This window comes from Vicia villosa, linkage group LG6 (genome assembly GCF_029867415.1).
Source record: "Vicia villosa cultivar HV-30 ecotype Madison, WI linkage group LG6, Vvil1.0, whole genome shotgun sequence".
NCBI classification, from domain to species: Eukaryota; Viridiplantae; Streptophyta; class Magnoliopsida; order Fabales; family Fabaceae; genus Vicia; species Vicia villosa.
This window is the reverse complement of record NC_081185.1, coordinates 115,206,910-115,234,627: the sequence shown is the minus strand read 5'-3', so window position 1 is coordinate 115,234,627 and position 27,718 is coordinate 115,206,910. Positions and strand designations below refer to the sequence as shown.

At 37.5% G+C, this 27,718-nt stretch overlaps 1 protein-coding gene across 1 annotated transcript in view; it reads left to right on the top strand.

Annotated features, from left to right (window-relative positions):
* Positions 1-2,087: 2,087 nt before the first annotated feature.
* Positions 2,088-27,718, top strand: part of LOC131614437 (uncharacterized) — a 40,117-nt gene continuing 14,486 nt past the window's right edge. The window contains exons 1-3 of the mRNA XM_058886020.1: positions 2,088-3,573; positions 3,683-3,819; positions 3,885-5,091. Coding sequence (XP_058742003.1) covers positions 2,088-3,573; positions 3,683-3,819; positions 3,885-5,091 — 2,830 coding nt within the window. The remainder of the gene's footprint in view (positions 3,574-3,682; positions 3,820-3,884; positions 5,092-27,718) is intronic.

Here is a 27,718-nt window from a genome sequence, read left to right as displayed (position 1 = left end):
AATATTTAAAATAATTGAATAAAGGAATTAAAAAATTTTAGAAACATGACGTAATCTAAAATAACTTTTTTCTATTATAATAAGATTTTAAAAATAATATTTGGCATTTATACACCTTCAAAGTTTTATATAATAAATTTATTTTCAATTTTAACAAATTCAACCACCTGAACTGGTTCATACAACAATCAACTGATTTTTGTTATCAGAATTTTATTTATCGAAGCCCTGATCAAGGAAGCAGAATCATGGTGGCAACAATGGTTTATCACTATCAAACCTTGGAATGAGATGGATGTGGACTCAGATAGGACAACGTGGATTCGTTTGTTCGGCGTTCTGTGTCATGCTTGGAGGGTGGATTTCTTTGAGAAGCTGGTACAGTCTTTTGGTTCTTACATTAGTTCAGACGAATCAATCACAGAGAGGAGTGGCATGGAGGTGGCCCGAGTATTAGTGCGTATTCCTGTTGATTTCATGGTGTTGGTGTTCGTTAATGTCAAGGTGGACGGGGTGGACTTCAGACTGAGACTGAGAGAAGAATTTACTTCACTTTGTAAGGTGGCAAGAAAAGAGAAGCAAGCGGAGGAATCTGAGTCAGAAGACTCAGTTTCAGTGGGAGAAGCATCAAGGTGTTCCGAGGGATTCAGTGATGAGGAAGCGGTTGTTAGAGAAACTGTGTCCAAGGAGGTGGCGGAGCAAAGGGAGGTATTGCTATCGGACGGGGAGGAACAGGAACCGTTGGAATATCCGGCGGATAATATGACTCTTGGGTTACCTAGGCAAGTTAAAGTCACATCCCAAAAGGTGATTATTAGAAAAGAACCTTTTTCATTTGATCAGGCAATTGTAGCAGCAAAAGAGAAAGTTTGTTTTTCAAAATCTTGCATGGGGATTAAGGAAAATGAGGACCAGGTGGCAGTTGAGGAGGGAAGTGGTGTTAAAGGGTTTGAGTATATAGATACTTTAAGCAGCGGGCCCACAAGAGATGAGGTGGCAGGAAAGAGAATAAAAAGAGTTAAGTTTAAAAAGATGGTGTGCAAAAGTGGGACAAAGGGGTTTAAAAATAAAAGGCCCAAAATTCAATCAAAGGCCCAAAGTAAAAGAGGGCAGGCACGTGATAGTAAAGAAAGGCGGAATCAGATGGATTCAGATCCTATTTCTATTTTCTCGGCAGAAAACGGTATCAGCGACAACAATGAAGAGGCGGTTCATTTAGTGGCGGCGTACGATGGACAATCGGAGGAGTCTTTAATACAAAGAAACAATATCAGATTGAAGGAGAATTTTAGTTCTAATGTCGGAAAGAAAATATGGAAGCTATTATCAGAAATGGGAGTGGAAAAATCTGGAAATGAAGATTGTGTGATAGAGCTTAATCGTATGGAGTCCGAGGATCGGAAATGTGCGGAGGCAAGGAAGGAGAGCAAAACTGTTTCTTAATGATCATTGGAACTCTGAATATTAGGGGGGGAGGCAACAGTGCAAAAAGAAGAAGAATAAATCACATCATTTCTAGAGGTAATCCTGATCTTTTCTTTATTCAAGAAACAAAATTAGAACATATTTCTGGTTCTCTGGCTGGTAGTTTTTGGAGGACAAATGGGGTAGATTTTTCTTTTATTCCGTCAGTGGGAGCTTCTGGGGGAATTTTGACTCTTTGGAACACAAACACAGTGTGCGCTGTCTTTAATTTTGGTGGTAAGGGATGTCTGGGAATGAAGATTATATGGAGGGGGAATTATTACTATGTAGTTAATATCTACTCTCCTATTTCCAGGGAGGATAAGAGAATTTTGCGGGATAAAATGTTAAGCTTGAAATCTAGATATAGTGATGGAGAGTGGTTAATGGGTGGTGACTTTAATGTTGTGCGGAACAGGAGGGAGAGAAAAGGAGTTACTATTCCTAATCCGCGGAGGGAATGGTAGGATTTTGAAGAGTTCATCAAGTTGACCGGTTTAGAAGATATTCTATGCAAAGGGAAGAAGTACACGTGGTTTGGTGGAGACGGGAGAACGAGAAGTCGAATTGATCGTTTCTTGGTGGCGGATAACATTGTTAGCGGTTGGGGGGTAATTGGTCAAATGGTTGAGGATCGTGATGTTTCGGACCATTGTCCGGTTTGGTTGATTTGTGATAAAGCTAATTGGGGTCCTAAACCGTTCAAAGTTAATATAGAATGGTTTTCAAACAAGGATTTCCTTCCGTTTGTGAAGAAAGAATGGATCGCTTTTAATGTTGAGGGAAGGGGCGATATTATTCTTAAAGAGAAACTAAGAATGCTTAAAGATAAGTTGAGATGGTGGAACTTTAATGTTTTTGGCATGTACGATTTGGCGGTGGAGGAGAATGTGCGCATTTTGAATGAAGGAGATGTGGATATGGAGGAAGATGATGTAGAGGATTCTTTTGAGATGATAGAAAGGAAGAAAAGGGCATCTAAAGACTTTTGGTTGAATTTGAAAATTAAAGAAAATATGTTAATTCAAAAGTCTAGGTTGAAGTGGTTAAATGATGGAGATACTAATAGTAAGTTTTTTCATGGGGTGATGAAAGCTAGAAGGACCCGAAATTTTATTGGCTCGCTTGTGAAAGGAGGTGAAATTATTAACTCGGTGGCGGAAATAAAGGAAGAAGTGAAGAATCATTTTGAGAAGAAATTTGTTGAGGATCGGAGGATGAGGCCGGTTTTAGATGGTATTTCTTTTGAGACTTTAGAAGAGGAGGATAAAGTTTTTCTTAAGAAACCTTTTAAGGAATTCGAAATAAAGGCGGCTATTTGGGATTGTGATGGGTTGAAAAGTCCGGGGCCTGATGGATACTCTTTCTTTTTCATTAAGAGGTGTTGGGATTTTATGAAAGTGGAATTCATCAATTGTTTCAAGTGCTTCCATAGGGAAGCTTTGTTATCTAAATCGATCACTTCTTCTTTCCTTACATTGATTCCGAAATCTTCTAACCCTTTGAGTTTGGATGAGTATAGACCAATTTGTTTGGTTGGGTGCATTTACAAAGCAATATCCAAACTTTTGGCGTCGAGATTGAAGAAGGTTTTAGGGACTACTATTTCTAAGTGTCAAAGCGCTTTTGTTCCGGGTAGGCAACTTTTAGATGGAGTTATGGTTGCGAATGAAGTGGTGGATTTTGCGAAGAGAGAAGGAATTGGGTGTTTACTTTTTAAAGTTGATTTTGAGAAAGCATATGATAAAGTGTCTTGGGATTTTCTTAGATATTTGTTAAGAAGAATGGGTTTTGGGGATACTTGGTTAAAATGGATGGAGGCGTTGATTTTTTCAAGCAAGATGTCGGTTCTAGAGAATGGTAGTCCAACGAAGGAATTCGAGGTGAGAAAAGGGTTGAGACAAGGTAATCCTATTTCGCCTTTCCTCTTTGTTATTGTTACGGAGGGATTACGTCGTTTGGTGGCTAAGGCGGTGGAGACGGGGGATTATGTTGGTTTCAATTTGAGGAGATCTTGCTCGGTGGATATTCATCAATTCACCGATGATACTCTTCATTTAGGGGAGGGGACATGGAAGCAAATATGGACGATCAAGGCAATTTTGAGAGGTTTTGAATTGGTTTCCGGTCTTGGGATAAACTATCATAAAAGAAAACTAATCGGAATTAATATCAATAATCACTTTTTGGATTGTGCTTCTCATTTTTTGTCTTGTAGGAGGGAGGATAGCAACTTCACTTTCCTTGGTATCCCAATCGGAATCAATTCGAGGAGAATTGCTTCATGGAGCGGAATTATTAGCAAGATCAAGTCAAGGCTTTTGGATTGGAAAGCTCGCTTTTTATCTTTCTGAGGTAGGTTAACTCTTCTCAAATCGGTTCTTAGTAGTGTAGCCATTTTCATGTTATCTTTTTATAAGGCTCCAAAGAAAATTATTAAGAAAATAAAAAGGTTGCAAAGTAGGTTTCTTTGGGGAGGTGGGAGTGATAATAAGAAAATTAATTGGGTGAGTTGGAAGAGTTGTTGCTTACCCATAGATAAAGGTGGTCTTGGTTTAAGGCGTATTAGGGAATTTAACTTGGCTCTTCTTCAAAAGTGGAGGTGGAGGATTATGGGAGGATCGGAGGAGTTATGGTATGGTGTTTTGAAAACAAGGTACGGAGATATTAATCTTCAAGTGGTGAAAGTGGCAAAGTCGGATAATAATAAGAGTTCAAAATCCTTATGGTGGAGGGATATTTTGGAGTTAGAACATGAATTCAAAGAGAGTGTTTTTGTTAATTTGTGTAGGTTCAAGGTGGGAGATGGATTTCACATTTCTTTTTGGCATTCTTGTTGGTTAAATGATTGTTCTTTAAAGGAAGCTTTTTCGGTAGCTTATTTATGTTCGGAGTTGAAATTTGTTTCTATTGCTTGTATGGGTGGATGGAAGAATAATGTGTGGAAGTGGGGAGATTTTGGGGTTAGGAGAGGAGATTTTCCGGGTTTGGAGGAAGAGATACGGCGGCTTTTATTGGTGATGGAAGGGGCACGGTTGGATTGGGGTAAAAGGGGGGAGAGGGATACGGTGCGGTGGGAGGGAGAACCGGAAGGCATTTTTTCGGTTAGAAGTTGTTACGGTGGGTATGAAAAATATCACATTCCATTTGGCCCAAGGGTGGAAAATTCGGAAGCTCTAACTCTTCTTTGGCACAATTTGGTTCCTCAAAAAATAAAAAGTTTTGGATGGAGGTGTTTTCTTAATAGATTGCCAATCAAGGATCTTCTTGCTCGTAGAGGTATTTCTCTCTCAAACTCAACTTTGTGTGTTCTTTGTGAGAATAATCAAGAATCTTTGCTTCATCTTCTTCTTTCTTGTCGGGCGTCTTATTTAATTTGGAGGGATATGGCCACTTGGATTGGTTTCGATATAGGAGAGGAGGTTTCTTTGATTGAGAGCTACATGAGATGGTATAGATTTTGCAAATCAAATAGGGTGAAAAAAGGAAGAGAAGGTGTTATGTGGTTGGCAATTGTGTGGTCGATATGGAATGTTAGGAATAGCATCATTTTTAGAGGAGAGGATTGGAATATTCTCGATACGGTTTGGAACATTAAGATCCTTTTGTGGCGGTGGTCTTTTATTGGTAATATTAATCGGACCAAATACAATTTATATGAGTTCAACAAACATCCCATGTTGTATCTCTCTTAAGTGAATTTGGTGATTAATCTTTCCGGTTTTCGGGATTGTTCGCTTTGTTGTAAGCTTGTAAGAACTTTTGGTTCTTTTTATATATAATATCTTGATTATTAAAAAAAAAATTGTAAAGAAATTTTTTATAAAAATTTTCTATGAAAATTTTGTTTGAATAGTTTTTTTTAAAATGTTATTTAGGTATTTCATCTTTTTTTTCGAAATTATTTTTGGATATCAAAATTTCAAATTGATTTTCATAAAAACCATTTTTAAAATACCATTTTTTTAAAAACTTGTGATTATGACTATGATTTGGTCTTCAATGATATTTGTTTATGTTATAGAATGTGAAACGTAATGTTTCAATTTAGAAAAAACAAATTTAAAAAACTTGTAGTATTTTGAAAAACAGTTTTCTAAAATCTCCTCGTGTCTCTACAGATAAAATACTTCATTCAAATTTTTCCTTGTTCGTAGGAGTTAAGTCTTCGAGGTATTGCATCCAAATGATTTCAAATTTAAATCCATCAACGAACACAACTTAATTTGACTCTTCTGTCCTTAAGACAAGTTGGGCTTTTGACTAAACTTGCCCAATTGAGTCCCCTTAAAAATGTGTATTTTGTTATGGAAAGAAATATTCATTTTTGAATATCACATGAAATTTCGACATACCAATATTCATTATAATAATCATTTACTATTATGACGTCATAAGTAATGATCACTTCTTTTCCTAAATGTCTATTCAGACGTGTGTGCATCAGTTCCATCATTACCACCTAGCAATAAGTTTCCAAGAAACCATAGAGTAACCTCTTTCTCCACTTATGGGAAAGCGACACGCATCCCACTAACTTTTGATGTGAAATTTCTCAATTGCCATGGCCTTCCTATAAGTACTTCATCTTCTTTATTTCCACATTTTCATTTCTGCAACTTTTAAATCCTCAGAAAAGTTTCAAAGCACACATATTTCCTTCTCTAATCAATTTCAATCAAACAATCTCATTTCTAAAAAATGTTGCCTTCCAAGAAGAACCAGAAGTCTAAGAACACCATGAAAGCGGGCACTTCAAAGGATTCTTCTCTTCAAACTGATCTGGTTAGCAAGACCATTACTTCTGGAAATCAGGAGTTCATATCATCTTCAAAGTTCTCTCTAGAAAAAAAGACAATTTATGTCTCCCAGGTACTCATTCCCTCCATTCTCTATAATAAAAGCTTAGGATTTATGGGTCCTTTGATTCCTGCTGGAAATTTAAAGAAGTTTAAAGAATTTTTCCCTATTTATCATGCAACCAAACCACTAGCTAATAAAGCCATACTCCCAAAGGAAAATGACAAAGACTCTACTAGGAACCAGCAAAAATCCTTAAGAGGAGAGTTTCTGAAGAAACTTCTTCAGTCTCTAAAACTAAGAGGGAAGTTTTCCAGTTAGATTACATAACTGAAAACTTTAGGCCCTTTCGATCATGTCCTACGCTGTAAAAACCATATCTAAAATAGCTCACTAAAATTGAGAAAAAGAAAGCCCAAGCTTGGAAAAATTTAGGCATCTTCTACTTAATCCAAATGTCGAAGCTAGAATTTAGCTATTGCCAACCTTTTCTACTAGCACCCGTGTACTTCTGGGATAGTTGTAGCGGGGAAAATCTGATATCGAAGCCATGGGATTGACTCGAATCAATATTTCGTTTGAAATCGCCACCGCGCTTTATTTTTTCCAAAGGAAAAGGGAAAAGAACGTAAAACCCAAAGTTTTGTTTTTAAAACAAGAAAGAGATCTCAGGTACGGGTGTTGATTATATGAGGGGAAGGTTTAAAGCACCCCTCATATCCGTGGTACTCCACGGGAACCTTTTTGAAAATCTGTGTCGTGTGTGCTAAAAAAGGGTTTGTTTTATTTTTAAAATAAGCTCGGCAAAGCGTTAAGCTTTGGGCCTACATACCTCCTCGGTGCAATGGAGAAGTCAGAGCTAATGTAGTTCCGCTTTTGGGGAAAACGGTTTTAAAAACGAATAAACACTTTGTTGTCGTTAGAGAGAAATACTCAGCCATTGATCTTGAGCATGAGAACAAACAAGTTCTTTGCATCGCAAATGAAATAAGGGCTCCAACTCGGATAAAATCAACGAGTATGCCACTAGCTCTCTCACGCGGAAAAGATCTCGTTATTATCAATCAATTTCAAAATCGTGGGGTATAACCACTCGTTTCGACAATTAACGGTGTCTAAACTTTTGAAGAAAAGCCACTAAGGGCGAAAGATATTTTTTGAGAAAAGGTTTTGAAAAGGTTTGAAAACATAAGAATATTTTGGAAAAAGGGAGAAGATTTTGAAAATCTAAGAAGTAGGAGGAGATGAAGAGGCTAGCCTAGTGCATAAAATAAAAACTAAGGAAAGAAACGGTCTAACCAAATTAAGAAGCCAACACTTGACATTAAGAGTCAAGGTAGTTTTCCCATCCTTTGGAATTATCAATACCAACACACTAACACTTGGGGATCCAGATGAACTTATTGTCTTAGCACCACTTTTCATTAAGCACATTAAGATTTTGACGAAAATTGGGCAGAGTAACGGCTGTTTTCGGGTAAAATCCTTATGTCAATGCCTTGGAATTAACCATCAAGGGCTTTCAAGGAAATACCTGCACACATAAACATACAACAGTACAATGCCAGACAGACAGAACAATCACAGGGTAGTAATAGAGTGGGTCCAGAGGTACTAGGTCCATAAGTCCGAATCTCCAAAATGCTAAGGATAGTAACCGATAGTCCAAAGAGAGCCTTATGTATTTTTTAGATTTTCGGTTGTTTATTAGTGTTTTAGCAAAAAAGTAAAGTATGGTCCAAGTGGACAAAGAAAAATAACGGAAGCATAAACATATGTCCAAGTGGACAAAGAGAAAATGGCGGAAAGTAAATATGATGAAATGATAAAATAAAGCGAGAAATATAAAGATCGGTATAGTAAAAGTGCGGAAATTAAAGTTAGTTGTTAGATGTTAAAGATAACCATCTTGAAACTTGTCTAGTATGTTATCAAAGTTAGTAATGGAGATCGATGGTGAGTGAATGATGTACTCGGATTTATATTCAATGGGGTTAATCAGAAGCTTGATAAAATCATAGCGACTACACGATAAAAACCTCCACAAGTCTTAAATCAACTGCATACAATTCTCTTCCATATTTGATCTTTTTTATTCGGGACACGAAATATTGCGCTATGTTAAGCAGATCGCCAAGTGATTTATGTAGAAATCACCCTACAACGAGGTCGGTCAAAACTTTATGTGCTAATGCATGCGAGAAGAACGATATGTAGATCGCCTTCCGAAAGCAATACCGCACGAAAAGAAAATAGGTAACGATCTAGTCTTTACTAAGAATCCATAAGAATTCTCAAAGTATTAAGACTTTCATCGATCAAAAGAAAAAAAGGAGAAGGAGAAGATAAAATGCATAAAGATAATCAACTCACACTATCATTAATATCATTCATCTAATATTATGGATTTGGTTCTTTCAAACCTATCAACATCCTAGATCCAATGATATTAATGAAATGGAGGAATAAGAATAAAATTCACAAAAGATAATCAACTCACACTATCATTAATATCATTCATCTAATATTATGGATTAGGTCATTTCAAACCTATCAACATCCTAGATCCAATGATATTAATGAAGTGGAGGAAGTAGGAAACCAAAACAAGCATAAAAAAGGCAAAAAACCACATTCTGCCAGCAGGAAATCGATTTACCTCTGTAGGAAATCGATTTCCTGAGTGCGGAGTTCAAATTTTGAAAAAAAATAAGGTGGAAATCGATTTCCTACAGAGGGAAATTGATTTCCTGCGCGCAGCATTCAAAAAATCAGCATTAGGAGGCATAAAACTTGACTTAAGCAAACATACAAACACCTTATGATCACACATCAATTGGAGAACGAATTTTCCATCAATTCACCATCAAATAGGACCAATATAGCATCAAAGATGCATCACACAAAAGCACAAAAGAATCACATTATGATGGATGAATAAAGATGAAGAAAATTACCAAATCTTGAACAAAACTTAGATCTACTTCAAGAATCACCAACACAAATCTTGATCTCTCAACAATTGAAGAAAAAAGAGTGAAATGGATGGTGGTTTAGCTCAAAGTTTGTGAGGTTCAAGATGTGACTCACAAACTTTATGAAAGAGAAAGAGCTTTGGTGAATTTGGTAAGGATGAGGAGAGAAATTGCAAGGGGTTTTTTGGCTCTCAAAGCTTCTGAAATGAGAGAGTAGAAGTCTCTATTTATAGAATTGGAGCAAGAGTAGTGGCAATTTGGTCTTTTTGCATTTGGTAATTAGCTTATGTTTAAATGGTGTTAAAATGGTATTTAAATGGTAAAAATGGTAGAATGAGGTTTAAGTGGGTTTAATGAAGGGGTTAATTTTGATGAGGTGGAAAATTGGTAAAATGACAAAAATAATCAAATAAAATGTGATTGGTGCCAAAATGGTGTCATGCTTCCCTCTTTTTTTTTTCAAATTTCGTCCAGGGAAATCGATTTCCTATATGGGTAAATCGATTTCCATAGTGAAATTTTCAAAAATTCCTTTTCTTGCATTGTTTTGATTTTGCCCGATCTTTTACCTGTAAAATATAAACCAAAGAGACAAAATACATATTTTTGGATTTTGGTTAGTATAAAACAAATAAAAAGCTAAAAGTGTTTGATGATTCCCCTCAAAGGAAAAATGATACCTCAAGATTGTGATCTTGATTGATGATTGAAATGCAAATGATGTATGATCTTAGGGTCAAAAATCGGGGTATGACAGATGCCCCTATTTAAGTTTCTTCTATCCGGAGATGTGAGGGGTAAAATCCTCAACTCGACGTAATTGAAGAGACTTAAATATAAAACACACAATTTTTGAACCTAAGGTATAATGCGATGCTAATGGATGCATCAAGTATGATTATGGAATTGAGAGAAGTATAACACCACTGGGGAGAAAGGATTTCACTGGGGAAAAGGTATACGTCATCTAGGAATAGAATCAGACTTCACAAAAGAAAGAAACTCTCGACAGAAGCTTTCAAGATAAAACATGATTGAACTTAGAGAAGAGAATATCTGAGGCCTACATGAATGTGGCTACATCAAAATGAATATCAAGGTAAAACATGATTGGACAACATCAAATGACAACCAAGGTAAAACATGATTGGATATCGTCAAAGGACAATCAAGGTAAAACATGATTGGATAATCATCACATGTCCATCAAGGTAAAACATGATTAGATAATCATCACAGGTCCATCAAGGTAAAACATGATTAGATAATCATCACAGGTCCATCAAGGTAAAACATGATTGGATGTCATTAAGGGATAATCAAGGTAAAATATGATTGGATAATATCAAATGACAATCAAGGTAAAAAATGATTGAAAAATACCAAATGACAATCAAGGTAAAACATGATTGAAAAATACCAAATGACAATCAAGGTAAAACATGATTAGGTAACCAAGATAAAACATGGTCGAAAGTGATCAGGATAAAGCATGATTAGAGACAATCAAGATAAAACATGATTGAAGGGAAACAAGATAAAACATGGTGTAAGTGATCAGGATAAAGCATGATCAAAGACAATCAAGATAAAACATGATCGAAATCTTTCAGGAATGACACTGAAAGAAGAGGGAGAAATCATAACATCCAGGAATGGCCCTAAATGAAGAAAGGATACATCAAGGAACAACAATAGACGGACAAGACAAACAAGTATATGTTTTGGATAGATGCCAAGTAAGTTGGATTTTGATCTCAAGGTGAAGATGTTGATAGCAACAGAACCTCGAAAAATGCAAATGAGTATGAAATTTGTTTTAATGCATGATGTTGAATTTTTCTATGCATGATATATGATCAATGCAATGCAAATGTTTGTTATAACTGAGGGAGACTCTTTTGTGAGACACGATTGGAACTCGATTCCTCAACACGGGAACTCTGCCAATTCTGCTTACGAAGAAGATGCTTGGACATACTTCTATTACACTGGTAACTGTATCAAAACAATGATCCTTTGAGAAAGGGCTGATAAAACTGCTTGGGGATTGCTGAAGAAGATCGCCCCTGATTGAGTGATTGTTGTAAGTTAACTGATCATGACTTCAGCTGAACTGTATTTGGGATGAACTGATCATGGCTTCAATTCTTGAAATGCATGTTGGGATGGCTTGCCCCAGTATAAGTCTTGAAATGATATTCTGATCAACAAATCTTGAATGAACATCTGAACAACAAGATCTTGAAGTAACATGCCCCTGATAGGATCACTGGTCAAGTTTCCCGACTGTTTGAAATTCCTGAAAATTGAATGCTTACTTGCAAATAAAATGTTCATTCAAGAATGGTAATTTTAATGCAATGCTCAAAGAATATTTTTGAAATCAAAATCATTATCGGAATAATGTTATTGATGTAAAGGAAATGGAATCATTGGTAAAAACAAAGGGTAAAGACATTCAAAGTGAAAGATAAAGCAAAGGCATGATATCAAAACAAATGATTGGAAAATCTCATGGGAGTCAGCTTACGCAACCTTGTTGTAGTATGCTTTCAAACAAACCTTGCTTCAATTAGGTCTTTCATAGGTTGTAATGTGGCCAGGTTCACGGTTTAAGAAACAAAGGATATAAGGCTCAAAATTTGATTGTTCCCACCCCCTTCGTGATGATCTCCAGTCCTACAACTCAGTTAATTCAACTTATGCATTCAGGTTCCAAGAGGCTTCTGGAATTGCACCTTTGATAATGATGATAGTTCACAAGCAAAGAGAACTTTTGAGATGGCAGTCACTTCTTCCTTTTGGTAGTCACAACATTTTGTTGTTTGAGGATTTATTGACTTCTTCTTCTTTTCATCTTTTCTTTTTATATATCCCTAGCTTTTGCCTGAACTGTTTATTTTTGTACTTACAGTCAGCGGGATGCCTTATTTTTTGCCTAAGTCATTTTTTGGATTTTTGACTTAGCAGGCTTTTCTTTGTATATATATATATTTTTTTGATACATTTTTTTTTGAAAGATAGTGACTGCCTTGCTTAATGATTAAGATGAACCATCTTTGGCTTTTGATTGACATATCCAACATTTCTTTGATGTATGCGGAGGAGAGCTTGTGATTGAAACCTTTGTGGAAAGGTGTACTGAATGATTCTCTTAAAATAGAATGCAGAGCCAAATTAACTGAGAACTACCCTGCCCCAGGTTTAAAATGCGGGTTTTTTCACACAGAAAGAAACACCAACTTCGAAGGCTCAGAGGGGTTGACAAGGGATTAACTTCCTTATTTCTCCAGTGTTTGGGAATTGAAACAATGCCTGTACATCATCAGCAAAGTTTTATTCGAAAGCATACAGTTCAACAACTTGGGTATTTCGTTGTCATCATCCTCCCTCCAATCTTTGCATAAAACACAAATTTGATAGAGAAAGAAAATGGAAGAAAAAGTTTTGTAAAATAAGGTATAAACATAAACACAGTGGATGTTAATGAATTCAAAATATGCAATGCTCGTTTCATTAAAATTACCATTCAGAAAAAAACAAAGTCTAAAAGTAAACAACACAATAAAGGAAATACGAACAGTACAGAAACAAGGCCTAGTGACTAATCAGAAACAGGGATGAGCTTTCCCGTCTGAAACACTTGGGCTTTGACTTGTTTTCAGCCACTCTGGTCTGGCAAAGGATTAGTGACGACATTAGGACCCATATCTTTGAAAGAAAGCATCTTTGATCTCACCAACTCTTGAACTCTTTCCTTCAGAGGGAAACATCTTTCTAAATCATGGCCTGCTGCACCTTGATGGAAAGGACAATGAAGATCAGATCTGAAACCATCAGGGAGAGGATTTCGAGGAGGCGGCATAGCTCTTGTTGTAATCAACCCTTTCTGGACCAAAGCAGGGTACAGTTCCGTACTTGTGTGGAGGAATCAGCTTGACGGTAGACAGACAAACTCTGAAGATGGAGACAGACAAGGATAAGTTTTCTGGACAACCTGGATGTATGTATGCAAATGATGCAATTGCTGTTTTTTTTTTATTTATTTATTTAGTTTTCAAAGAATTCAAGTTATTACTTTGTAAACATCAAAACATGAAGGAAGTAAATCCTAAATTGGATCAAAGCATTGATCAAGTTATCATCAAGATCAATCATCCATTTTGGTGGATTAAGGTTTTCACCCTATCGAAACCCAAGATCCATTGAGTTTGATGAAACTTATGATGTTTACATAGAAAGACCTATGAGTTCCTTGGAAACCAAATGAATGCATGGATGCATGGTTTATGCATCAATCACAATCAAGATCACACACAGTCGCACAAACAGGGTTCAAAGGTTCGACATCACGAGCATGGAGTCAAGGTTAAGAACCACCCACAAAGGTATGTACTAGGGGATTTTGTACCTGCCGAACGGGTTCTACAAAGGTTCCTAGAGTTTTCAATCTTCTATCGGATATTACCGCCACGCACAATTGCTCATGGGCGCCAATAATATGCCTAAAAAGACCTCGTCTGAGCGTAGTATCTGTCATACCCCAAAATTTGCCCATCCTATTTTTCTCGATTCAGATTCAAAGTCAAGGCACAATGTTCAAGGACACTCTTCCTAAACAATGGTTCGAATAACTAGGGTGTCAATCTCTCTGAAGAAAATGAATGAATCAAGAGCTCCAGGGCACCTCATATGGTTTATGATGTTTCAGACTATCTCCATGACAAAGTTCAGGCTCTAATTCAAAATATTTCCATCTCCAGCATGTTCATGACCCATTACAAGACCCATGAAGCCATTCTTTTATTTTTTATCATTATTATTTTATTTCTATTTTTGAATTTATTTATTTAAATTCTTAAATAAAAGTAAACAAATAATAAAAAACATAAAAGATACAATATTGATTTATTTTATGGTCAAACCCCGAGTAAATATTTGAGTTTACTATAGAGAAATTTGTGAGGAAGTACTATCTTAAAAAAATATTAAAGGTTTGAGTAAATGGGCCTAATTGATGGGGTGTGAAGAGCAAGCCCATTTATGCATAATTTTGATCTTGGTTCTATTTATTTTGATTTTTATTTAAAATAAATCAAAATAAATCAAGTAAATAATCAAACATGGAGGTAATGCACGAGGATTTGTTTTCATGATCAATAATCAATCAAGAATCAGACTTGCAGCTAATTGAAGCGTGATTGGTAACATCATTGGGTTCAAAATGGCAAATTATAAATCTCTTCCAAATCAAATCTCAATCTCCTAAAATTTGGAGATTTGACACAAATTTCTTGACCTAAATCGCTGCCCATATATATATGGAGATAATCAGACGGAAAAGGAGAGAATTCGGCATCCTTATGACCCCTAACAAACTCAAAAAACTCAAAAGTTGCAAGAGCCAACGCAAATCGGTTTCTAAGTTGGAGAATGATTCAAGAGGGTTTGAAGATCAAAGCATACTCCTGGAGTCTTTCTGAACCTATCTCGACTGTGATTGAAGCATAAAGCATCGGGCATCCCAATATATGAACTCGGTTTGCACTCTATTTTCAAAAGTTTCGATTTCAATAATTTACGAGTCATAAATGTAATTCGATCATATATTCTTGTTCGTCTTGAATTGTAGAACGTTTCTGGGCTATTTGATTGAGTTTTAAGTGCAGGTACTGAAATATGCCATTGTTAGGGTTCCGAGTTCTTCAAAAGGGGAATCCTAATTAGAGGCAAAATTAGTCCGAATTATGGGTACCGTTGAACTCAGAAGCTGATTTCCCATCGATCCATGGGTTCATCTGGAATTTATTTGCAACGTTTCATGATTTTGGTTTATGCAGGCTTATGGTGACGCTTAAAAAATCGTAGGTAAAAGTTTTACCCACGTTTGGTCCGTAGGCAAAACGTTGCCTCTGCTGCACAGTTCCAACGAAGAAGATGCACAGTACAGGCGCGCGAATTCTGTTTGAAACGCTGAGCGTTTGTTTTTCTATATTATGTTTTGAGTGTTCATTGTTGACAGCAAACGGAAAGTGGCCTGATGGAAGAAGGGACGCCCCATAGGCTTTAACCCACGAGGACGCTGGTTCGAACCAGCCCCCAGACATTTTATTTTAATTCCATTCTTCAAACACTCTTCTGCCGCAGATCCCACACAACTCTTCATTGGAAGACCACCGTGCGACCACAGTATCATCCCTTTGATCCTCAAGCCAGTAGATCCTGCGCCTTAGATGGTGAGGTCCATCATGCACTCTTCTGGGGGTCACATGCACCGGAATATTCAGCTAAGTTTTTCTTTTAAATTTTTTTTTTAATTATTTTAATTACATAAATGTTTCTTATTCCTCTTACTCTTTGCTTTATTATTTAAACCATTTATTTACTTTTATTTCTATAACTTAATCTTTTTATAATTTTACTATTGATTATATTTTATCAAAATTTCGATTTTTTTATTCTATTAATAATATTGTTATTTTAATTTAAACGATTAGATTTAAATTCTTTTAATTGTCTAATTGTTTCATTAATTATCAATGCTTTTTGATTAAAATACACATTAGGGTTAGTAATTTAATCGAAAATTTATCTTTGCCGATTTAATTAATTGGGTTGAAAACCAACAATTAACTAATTTGATTTTTACTTATTTTACTTTATTAACCATGGTTAACTTGTGCCCTGGTTAGGGTTTACGAGAACATACCCTACACTGATGAACTTTCCTTTTTCATGCTTTTTTTTCAGGGTCGACTCTTCAAAGATCTTCCGACTGTGCGCCTGATCAAATTCAAAGTTAAGTACACCCTTTTAATTTAAAGTCTATTTTATTTGCCTTTTTGATATTTAGGGTTTGCCCTTATATTTCTGAACAGTGCATGCATTCACTTTCTATTATTTTGCCTTTGCCCTTGTTTCAGGGTTTACCTCCGAGGCAACCTCCGACTCTAACCATATCAGATCAAATTCGAAAGCTAAGTATTATTTCGTATTTAGTTTAAATAATCACTTCTATTTCATTTTGTTTTCTTAACAAATTAGGATTAAATTTAAATATCTATGAACTGCCTATACGCTCACGCCTCGTTGTTTCTTCTTTCAGTTCTCAATGGTCAGAGTCAATGCTTCAGGCAAACCTTTGCCCACCAACCCTGTCAGGGCAAATGCCAAGCTAAGTACTTTTCATTCATTTATTTTATTAATTTCATTATTCCTTTTTATGGTTAATAAAGTTCGCCTTCGAACCGATAATGCACTCACTCTCTGTTTTCTGCCTCTTCTTTCTCCTTTTCAGGGTTTGTCAATTTCCAAAGCTACGTTGTTGGTAACCTTAAACCCTATTTTTATTTTATGTCTTTTATTATTATTACTTGTGCCAAACCCCATTGGGGATCCGCTGGTTTCACTTTCCCCTCCCCTTTATTGCTTTATAACTGCGTGGTTAGTAATTTAGGGAGTGCAAGATTGTAATTGACCTAGAATAACTAAATACAAGATAAATAATTGAATCGAATCACATGATTGGTGCACACACGCACGCTTTTGGGTAACCCTCTCTGTTGCCTTGTTGCCTTGTTGCCTGTTGCCTTGTGTTTTTGCAGAATAAGTCATGTCCCTCGAATTTGAGGATACCTCAGCCATGATGCCTCGATAATTAAAGGTCATACGACCCTAAATGATGCTGCCTTCGATACACAAATGTGACCTCGACCCTCGGAAGATGCCTACGGAAAAAGGCTGAGGTATCTTCTGGCTGCCTACGAATAAGGCTTATTCTGATCCTTACCTTAGACTACCTGCCCTTCTATGGCATGGGACAGTCTTATGGCAAAGGATGCTTCGACGACCCTTCAACCTCCAAACGAAAGGCTTCCTGCCCTCTTATGGCAAGGATTGACCCTTTCATTCTAAAAGGCTAAAAAGAGACCTATCATCTGAGTTTAAGGTAATTGCCCCTAATTGCCTTGCAATGCTCAATTTTCATATTCTTTCTCACAATTCTTCAAAAAGCCGGCTACGCTCATTTACGAGCTAAAGTCCACTTTTTTTCTTTCATCTACTTTTTCTAAAGACAAACGAGCAAGCAAAGCAATTAAGAGCCCATGGAAAACCATGGATGCAAAGGGTGCCTTACACCTTCCCTTTGCATAAATTACCCCCGAACTTAGATTTCTTTAAAAAGGTTTTTTTCTGTTTCTTTTTGCCTTTCCGAATTTGTTTGGATAAAATAAAAGTCGGTGGCGACTCTTGCTTACCGCGACATTTCAATCGATAAAAAGTTAGTTCACCGTATTACAGAACTGGCGACTCTGCTGGGGATATTTTTCTTATAAAAGAAGGGTTACCTTAAAAGTTTAGGATTCATTTTAAATGTTTTCTATTGTTTGCTTTGTTTGTTTTATTTTTCAGGGGCGTTTTGGGAATTAACTGAAGGACAAATCCTATTCCCGGATTCAAGTACATCTAAGATAGGAAGTGGCATAGTCATGGCGACCTCCCTTGTGTATGCTTGGGATTGGTCAATATGAGAGTTCACGCTTAAGTTAGGCCTCCATGGGTGTTTGCATGCTTCTCTTGTATGAGGGAGGTTCGTGCCGATGTCTGTGGGTGAGTCGGAGCTTAAGGACCTTTAGTTACCTTTAACCCATCCTGACTTTTATGAACGTAGTGGGGGGACTACTCTTGATGTATGTTGAGAGCATAGTCGCTACCCGATACTACAACTCAGATAGGTTCTTTCTCAAAGTATCATTGCATGGTATGTATGTATCATGTTCGAGGGTGCTTTAGGAGGGCTGACAATTCTGAGTCACTTGGTAGAACCCGTTGCTGAAATCTCCTTATCCATAGAAATATCCTTGGGAAGGACACCCGATCAGACTCCATGCAAGCCTTAAGCCAAAAATTGTGTGACTTGTGTGACTTGTTCGTGTTTACTACTAACCTTCATTTCCTCGCAGGTTTTATTGAAAGGACTTGTTCGTCCTTACTATCTCACACCATGACTAATGAACTGCATTTGCATAACATCATGACATCATGACATCATAAGCATAAGATGATCAACTAACCCTTTCAAGGATCTTAGGAATTTAGGGCGCACAATTTCAGGTGCTCTTATCAAAGACCGAATTCCTATCTAGGAGCAAGAGGATTTATTTTCCTCTGGTCACACACCTTCCAATTCAAAGACTCGGTATCTTGCAAGGGGCAAGAGGATTTACTTTCCTCTGGCCATGTATCTTCAAATTCAGAAGCATCCCGAATCAGAGATGATGACCCACTCGATATGGTGAGCTTAATTCTCAAAGAAGGATGTTCAAAGACAAGAGTCAGAATTCTTCAAACAAATATGCGACCAAATCACTTTCCAATGTTGCTAACTAAATTCCTTCAAGATCCTTGAAAACATTTCATTTGCATTCATGACATTGCATATTTCTAACTTCGTTTTCAGGTTCCGCCTTGACAATCATTCCTCTCAGATATAATCGAGCTGGAGATTCATTCTGACAAGCCTTTTTACATTCCAAAACTTCGACAAATAACTCATCGACTCTAACGAACAAACATTCTCTATCAGATATGGTCTAATATACGACCCGTTCCGGTATTCTTAATCAGATATGGTCTAATATACGACCCGTTCCGGTATTCTCAATCAGATATGGTCTAATATACGACCCGTTCCGGTATTTTTAGTCAGATATGGTCTAAATGTATGACTCGTTCTGGCATTATCCATCAGATATGGTCTAATATACGACCCGTTCCGGTATTTTTGTCAGATATGGTCTAAATGTATGACTCGTTCTAGCATTATCCATCAGATATGGTTTAATGTATGACTCATTCTGGTATTCTCCTTCAGATATGGTTTAATGAATAACTCGTTCTGATATCCTTCCTCAGATATGGTCCAATGTATGACTCTTTCTGACACCCTCCAACAGATATGGTCTAATGTACGACTCGTTCTACTAATTCCAACAGATATGGTCTAATGTACGACTCGTTCTGCTATTCCTCAATAGATATGGTCTAATGTATGGCTCGTTCTGACATTCCTCTGCAGATATGGTCCAATGTATGACTCGTTCTGACATTCCTCTGCAGATATGGTCTAATGAATAACTCGTTCTGACATCCTTCAACAGACAAGGTCTAAATGTATGACCCGTTTCCCTAATCACGAACAATGTTATGCACAATCTGAAAGGTCGAACCGAACACAACCAAACTGTGGGGACAATTCTGATCTCTACAATGGTTCCACAACAAAGACGCAAGTCAGATGCACCTAAGCGTCGATTCACCCAGATCAATATGTCACTGGCTCAAGCATTATAACACCTACTGAGGACGGAGTTGATCACCTTAAAGGATCCCCCTAAGAACCTTAGTACTTCTGCTCGTAGCTATGATCCTAATGTGAGGTGTGCATACCACTCTGATAGTCCTGGTCATGATACAAATAGCCGCTGGTCAGTGAAGAACAAGATTCAAGACATGATCGATGCTGGAGAAGTTGAATTCAACCATCCGAGAACTCCTGTGGCGATCACCGCTCCTATGCCTAGTCACGACAAGACTGATTAATGTCTAAGTGGATGAACTTTTAATCATTAGATTTACTTTCATGCGCAAATTTTATTCTGTTTGTTTAAACATTCGAATCATGATAGACATTATCTGTTTTAATAATTATCATCAGTGCATTGCATATGTTTGTCTTGAATACATTATTTCGTTATCACTCATTTTAAATTGCGTATTTACTTTGCATATGTTTTGTGCTTATTCAACTCCTGCTAAGCTGTATACCTTTTAAGGGAGGATGACGAAAACGATACCGCAACCTCATACAGTATGCTTTTGAGCGGACTATGCTGACGATGTACAGGCATTGTTTCAATTTCTAAACAGTGGAGATATAAGGATGTTAATCCCTCGTTAACCCCTTTGAGCCTAAGAAGTAGAAGTTTTCTTTCTTGTACTAATTAAAACCCTTGATCATAACCTGGGGCAGGGTAGTTCTCAGTTAATTTGGCTGTGCATTCTATTTTAAGAGAATCATTCAGTACACCTTTCAACAAAGGTTTCAATCATAAACGTTCAACCATACACATCAAAGAAGTGTTGGAGATGTCAATCAAAAGACAATGATGGTTCATCAATCATTAAGCAACGCAGTCAATATCTTTCAAAAGAAAAAAAAATGAAAAAACATATATACAAAGAAAAGCCTGCTAAGTCAAAAATCAAAAGACGACTTAGGCAAAATCAAGGCATCCCGCTGACTGTAATCTCAGAAATAAACAGTTCAGGCAAAAGTTAGGGATATCAAAAAGATGAAAAAAGAGAAGTCAATATACAACACAATGTTGTGACTACCAAAGGAAGAAGCGACTGCCATCTCAAAAGCTTTCCTTGCTTGTGAACCATCATCATTATCAAAGGTGCAAATCCAAAAGTCTCTTGGAACCTGAATGCACAAGTTGAATTAACTGAGCTTAGGATCGAAGATCATCACGAAGAGGGGTGGGTACAATCAATTTTTGAGACTTTATCCTTCGTTTCTTAAACCGTGAACCAAGCCACGTTATAACCCTTAAAAGTCCTAACTGAAGCATGGTTAGTTCGAAAGCATACTGTCACAAAAAAGGTATCCTGACTCCTTAAGGTTTACCACAAATGCTGAGTTGACACTTCGTTTTTTACAAACATCACGTTTTTATAAACATCATGCTTTTACATATCCAATTTTAATGTTTTTCAACAAACTCAGGACAGACATATGCATTGCATCTCATGAATTCATTATTAAACATATTCTGCTACATAATTTCAAATGTTAGCATCAGAAAGAACTTGCACATGATACAACTAATGACTGAAAGTTATCCCGACAAACAAAATCACTCCAAGAAGCCATGTCTCTTACGTATACAAGGGGCATGACATGTTTTGCCCAATCAATCTGAGGCAATCAAGTCAAGATTCCAAGAATCTCTCAAATGACAAACAGTCAAAGGCATATATCCCAAGTGGGTTTCATACTATTTCCCGATCAATCTGGGTCAATCAAGTCAAGATTCCGAGAATCTCTCATGGATGCTCGAACAATCAGGGGCATGCATCCAAGTATATCTAAAGCTACTCCCCAATCAACGTGAGACATTGTCATGAGTGATCGGAAAATAGCAAGTGTACTACTTTTGATACCGATGTAGTTATTAAAATGGAGTTGAATCCAAGTATCGATCACAAGGACTGCGAGTAAAGTATAAGCCAGTACTCAATTTCAATTGAACAAAAAGCTATTGTTGGGTTTTTGATTTGCTTGATGAAACTACTAATTGTTTATAATTAACAATGACAAGTAAATGATGATTTGGTTCACAAATGAGAAAGTATGCTAAGGTTGATGTATAAATCTTATGTAACCCCTTGAAAACACCGTTGTTCATGAAAAGATGTGACCACAATTGAGTATCAATTCTATAAAATAGTTTTCCCTAATTCCTTAGTGGAGAACTTCTTAATACTTAAAAGTCAATTTCAATTCCTCAATAATTGATTTTAGTATTAAGGCAATATGCATCGTGTTCTAGAATGGATGATCACTATGGTGAAATCCTTATTCCTAAGCGATTTACCGTTAATGTTTTGATTCAAAATGCATTAGAGTGGTGTGTCAAGCCTAACCCTAATCATAGATCGACAAAATATTTTCCAATACAATGAAGCATGAAAATCTTTGAATCATAAACTCAATTTATAAAAACATCAAAATCATCAACAACGGTTTTAACAATTCATTACATGACAAGATTTAGGGACATCACCCTAGCATAGTATAGTTTAGCTACTCATAATGTTTAAGAAAATAACAAGAGTAATTGAAGTCATTACAAGAAATTATCGGTTGATATGATCTCCAATCGCGAGTGCTCTTGAAGATCTCTTCCAAAACCCTTGACTCTTCTTTCTCTGTAATTCTCTATGCTCAATGATCCAAGATGCCCCATTCCTTCCTCCTGTTAGGTTTTAGTAGTGTTGGCAGTCATTCCTCGTATCCGAAAGGTCCAAATTACCCTTAATGAGTTCAAGGCTTTCAAAATTACAAAACTTGAACATCTGCCCGCGCCTAACAACACGGACCGTGTGCAGGAACACGGGTGCCCGTGTTGATCAACTGCTTCAGCACCACAAATTCACTTTCTGCGCAGCTTTTCACACGGACCGTGTGCAGGAACACGGGTGCCCGTGTGAAACCTCTGTTTTGCTTTCCAAAAACATCTTTCCAGCCATCTTTTGACACGGCCCGTGTGCATGCACACGGGTGCCCGTGTTGACCTCAACTTTGGCTCTTTTGGCTACTTTCTCCGCTCGTGCTCGCCATAAGTCTCTACCTTTCCCGTGCATCAACCTGGCCACACACAAACTAACAACCAACGCATAAAACGGCACTTGAATAATACTCAAAACACACTAACATGCAACAACATCACACAATCGAAAAACAAGAAACTTACTTCAAAAACATATGACAATGCCACTTAGTATTACCAAGATTGCGAATTTCGGTCGGAAAAAGATGCGGAAACTTACTGGAAATGGTGACCGATCACAACCCCACACTTATCTCATTGCTTGTCCTCAAGTGATGTATAGAGGCAAAACAGAGGTCACCAACGAGATTCTTTCCTCCACAACACAACCAGGTTTTTCGCAAGATTCCTTCACTTAGCAATCGAGTTTTTGATTTCCTTCTTCAAACTATCAACTGCATTCTCACTTTCGAGCACGTTTCCACCTGCAAGCTTTTCACACTCTCACAAAATCTCTCCGGGTTAAAGTGTCTACACTCGCAGTATCAAGGCATGCATATTACTTTCAACTTTGAATAAATTCTCAAATCACTACACACACAGATTACACACACTTCATGAGGTCTTAGGGCTGTAACGAGGCTTGGGTTTGGTGGGTAAACAAGAAACGGGATAACAAATGGTTTGGTGCTCGGCATTTATATTGGATTCACTTCTCTACTCAAACTGATTTGAATCGTAAAAGTGGGGTTTGGACCTTATTTGGTCTTTCTCAAAAGTAGGCAAAGGTAAAGATTTTTCTTGCTTGAATTCTTAAAACCTCTTCTTTTTTTTCACAAGATCCATATTCATCTTTTCTCTTCTTTTTCTTCTTTTTCTTTTGAGAAATCAAAAAAATTTTTTTTTCTTTGCCCCTTTTTCCTTTTTTTTTTTTTGTTTACAACCCCACACTTAGATTCTTTAGTGTCCTTCTAATGATTACTATAAATGCCGAGCGATAATATGAATGATGGGAATGCGGGTGGAAAGAAAAATAACTAACAACAATGAACAAAACACACATTACGGCTCAAAAGGGAAACAAATGATATAATGCATATAGGATGGCTAGAAAGGCTCGGGGTTTACAAAAAAAACTTGCCTCAGTGTGCGCTTTCGTAGTGTGCTTGTGTTATGAGAACGTACGCAAAATCAAAGTGAATAGTGCCATACCTGACTGGACTCTCATATGGAGTTATGAATTTGGCTCTGACATCTCACTGGCTCGGTTAAGCTTGCATGCTTCAAGGTGCTCTAGGTGTCCTGCAATTTCCTTTCATCTAAAGTCTACCATACTCCTCTCTTGGTTCAGTGTCGACTTCTTGCGTCCTACCTTCTTCTCTTTGATTGTGTCAGCTTCCGTAGTGCCTGCAGAGATTAAGTGTGGAATGTGTTGTTCAACCACTAACTGTTAGTTCGCTCCCTTCCGACTTGTATCCTTTATCTGGTAACACCATGGCAGCACTACCAACTTGAAATAAACACACTAACAGAAAGACAAAAGAAAATGGTTCAAATTAAACAAACTAAACTATGAATTCAAAACGGAAAGCAGAGCAATAAAGCAAATAAAATAAGAACCTCCCCCACACTTGAACTAAACATTGACCTCAATGTTTCAATTCGAGATAGCGAGGGTGAACTCACAGAGGGTACTGCGCCTCCAGCTTCCGCTTCCTAGCTTTCACCAGAGAGACCCACTTTTCTTTATTTTCTGAAAAACAAAACAAAAAGTAAACCGCATTATTAAAACCGTGGGTTGCCTCCCACGAAGCGCTTCGTTTAACGTCGCATGGCTCGACGGTCCATCACCCTAAATTAAGGAGGGTACTTCCTCCTCCAAACCTGGTTGCTTGTCACTTTTCCAAACCTGATTGTTTTTCTCGTCAAGCGACTATCCACTTTCATCTTCTCACTTTGATTGTCCTCTTTTTTCTTCTTTTTGACTTCTTGAATGAACGCAGAACTTATGATAGGTGTATGAGCTGAGGCCACCTTAGAGATGATACTTGAAACTTTTTCGGAATGGTGCGGACTTTTGCTGGCTCCCTCACTTCTGATCATACCAACTTTAGATTGATTATTCCTACCAGCAGCTTCTTCTTTGACTTCTAACACCTTCAGCGTTACCTCCTCATCAAATGATTTAACTACTAGTTCCCCTTTTTCAATATCCAAATTGCAGCGACTAGTAAGCAGAAAGGGTCGCCCAAGAAGGATTGGAGTCTCATCATCCTCAGGAATGTCCATGATGTGGAAATCAACTGGGTAAACAAACTTGTCAATCTCTACCATTACATCTTCGGCTATCCCAAATGAATTCTTAATAGTGCGATCAGCAAATTGCAACTTTGTTTCACTCTCGCTTATTTTTCCAATCTCCAGCTTTTTGAAAATGGACAATGGCATTAGACTCACACTAGAACCAGAATCAATTAGCACCTTTTTGAACACTCTGTCATTTATGGTGCACGGTATTGCCACCACTCCACGGTCTTTCTTCTTAATGGGGATCTTCCTTGCTGGCGATACTCTCCCACACTTTTCAGTCACAATTTCTGTTTCATCTCTCACTTGTCTTTTCTTAGAAATTACCTCTTTCATAAATTTCTTGTACAAAGGCATATTCTCAAGTGCTTCAAAGAAAGGTAAGTTAATCTCTAACTTCTTGAACATTGCAGCAAACTTCTCAAAATCCTTCTCTTTCGAATCCTTCTTGGCCACTCTAGAGGGGAATGGTAATTTGACCACCGGTTTAGTTTCTTTCTTATTTTTCTCTTCCAGTGGCTTAACCGGTGAGATCACTACTTCAGGATCTTTCGGATTTTCTCTAACTTCTAGATCTACCTCTATGACTAAGTTGTCATCTATTTCTTCTTCTTCTTCGGGCTCTGGCGCTTTCTGACTTCTTGTCGTAACAGCATTAATTTTTTCTTGGTTTTTTGGATTTGCCACAGTTGAGCTTGGAAGAGTACCTTGTGCTTGTGGAGTGAGATGTTGTGCTATCTGACTCATTTGAATTTCCAGATTCTTGATTGAAGCGGTGGTGTTCCTCAGATTGCTCCTAGTTTCTTCTTGGAATTGAGAGTTTTGAGCTGCCATTTTTTCAATAGCGATCTCCCAATCTTCTTTCTTCGGTACCTGTTGTTGAAATTGTTGTTGACCTTGAGTTTGGAACTGTTGAGGATGGTGCTGGAATGGTTGTTGTTGCGGACGATATTGTTGTCCCTGTGGTTGGTATTGTTGAGTCTGAGGCTGATATGGTTGTTGTCCTTGAACCGGCTTCTGGACGTTTCCTTGCTGGTCTTTCCATGAGAAGTTCGGATGATTTTTCCACCCCGGATTATATGTGTTGGCATAAGGATTGTTTTGCCTCAACATATGAATCTGCTCAACCTGTTCTTGAGTTGCTACACAATGCATAGCAAAGTGCGGTCCACCACATATTTCACAAAGAACCGCTTTAACTGGTTCCACCTGTGCTACGGTTTGAGTTCCAATATTCATCTTTTTTAACCTTCTCTCTACCTCTGCAGCAATCTGATCCTCCATCTTAACAACCTGCTCTGGCAATTTCAAATCAATTTTGCCCTCCGGTTGGTTCATGGTTCGATCATACAACTCAAGATGCTCATTAGCAGCAATTGCCTCTATGATCCTTTTCATAACTGTGGCTGTAGCAAAATTTGTTGAACCACCAGCAGCGGTATCAATAAGCTGCTTTGTCTTTAGTCGCAACCCATTCACGAAATTCTGCATTTGCTCGGTAGCGTCCATGTTATGAGTAGGACATGCAGTCAAACACCTTTTGAACCTCTTGTATGCATCCCCTAATGATTCCCCCTCTTTTTGTTTGAAATTGACAATATCGTATCTTTTTCGGATAAACACCGACGCAGGAAAATATTCATTGAGGAATGCCGTTTCCATCTCTTGCCATGTCGTGATACTTGCAGCCGGAAGTGAGTAAAACCACTCCTCTGCGTCATCAGTAAGTGTAAACGGGAACATAACAAGTCTCTTAGCCTCCTCTGAATGACCTTCGATCTTCAACGAAGTTGTCGTAGTGAGAAATCTCTGAAGATGCTTATTTGCATCCTCGTTAATTCTTCCGGAGAACGGCTTGCTCTCTAACTGGCGAATGGTGGACGGATGCAATTGAAAATGTGCCACATTCACAGGTTGATTAACAATAGTCATCCGGTTGGGGTGAGCATTTGCCCCTCCATAGTCCCCTAACAATCTTTCTGCAGGAGGTTGATTTCCAGCCATGTTAACTGGTTCCTGAACTACCTCCCTGTCAAAGTCAGAGTCGCTGTGCTCCGAGTGCACAGACACTTCGTCGTCGCTTTCCTGATGTGGAACACTAAGACTTGCACTTGGTGCTGCCAGTCTTTCAAGTCTTGCCTTGCGGCGTCTCTCGTGCAGAGCTCTTTCTGGTTCTGTGTCAAAGGAAAATTTAGCTGAGGTCTGACCTCGCATAAACAGTTAGACAACAGTTAAAACAGATACAAGACTGCAACGAAATTAAAATTAACAGATAAAAATAAAATTTTGGTCGCAGAGCAACAAAATTTCAATTGACTTAAAGTTCGGCTTATAGTTTGGCAGTCCCCGGCAACGGCGCCAAAAACTTGATCGGAAAATAGCAAGTGTACTACTTTTGATACCGATGTAGTTATTAAAATGGAGTTGAATCCAAGTATCGATCACAAGGACTGCGAGTAAAGTATAAGCCAGTACTCAATTTCAATTGAACAAAAAGCTATTGTTGGGTTTTTGATTTGCTTGATGAAACTACTAATTATTCATAATTAACAATGACAAGTAAATGATGATTTGGTTCACAAATGAGAAAGTATGCTAAGGTTGATGTAAAAATCTTATGTAACCCCTTGAAAACACCGTTGTTCATGAAAAGATGTGACCACAATTGAGTATCAATTCTATAAAATAGTTTTCCCTAATTCCTTAGTGGAGAACTTCTTAATACTTAAAAGTCAATTTCAATTCCTCAATAATTGATTTTAGTATTAAGGCAATATGCATCGTGTTCTAGAATGGATGATCACTATGGTGAAATCCTTATTCCTAAGCGAT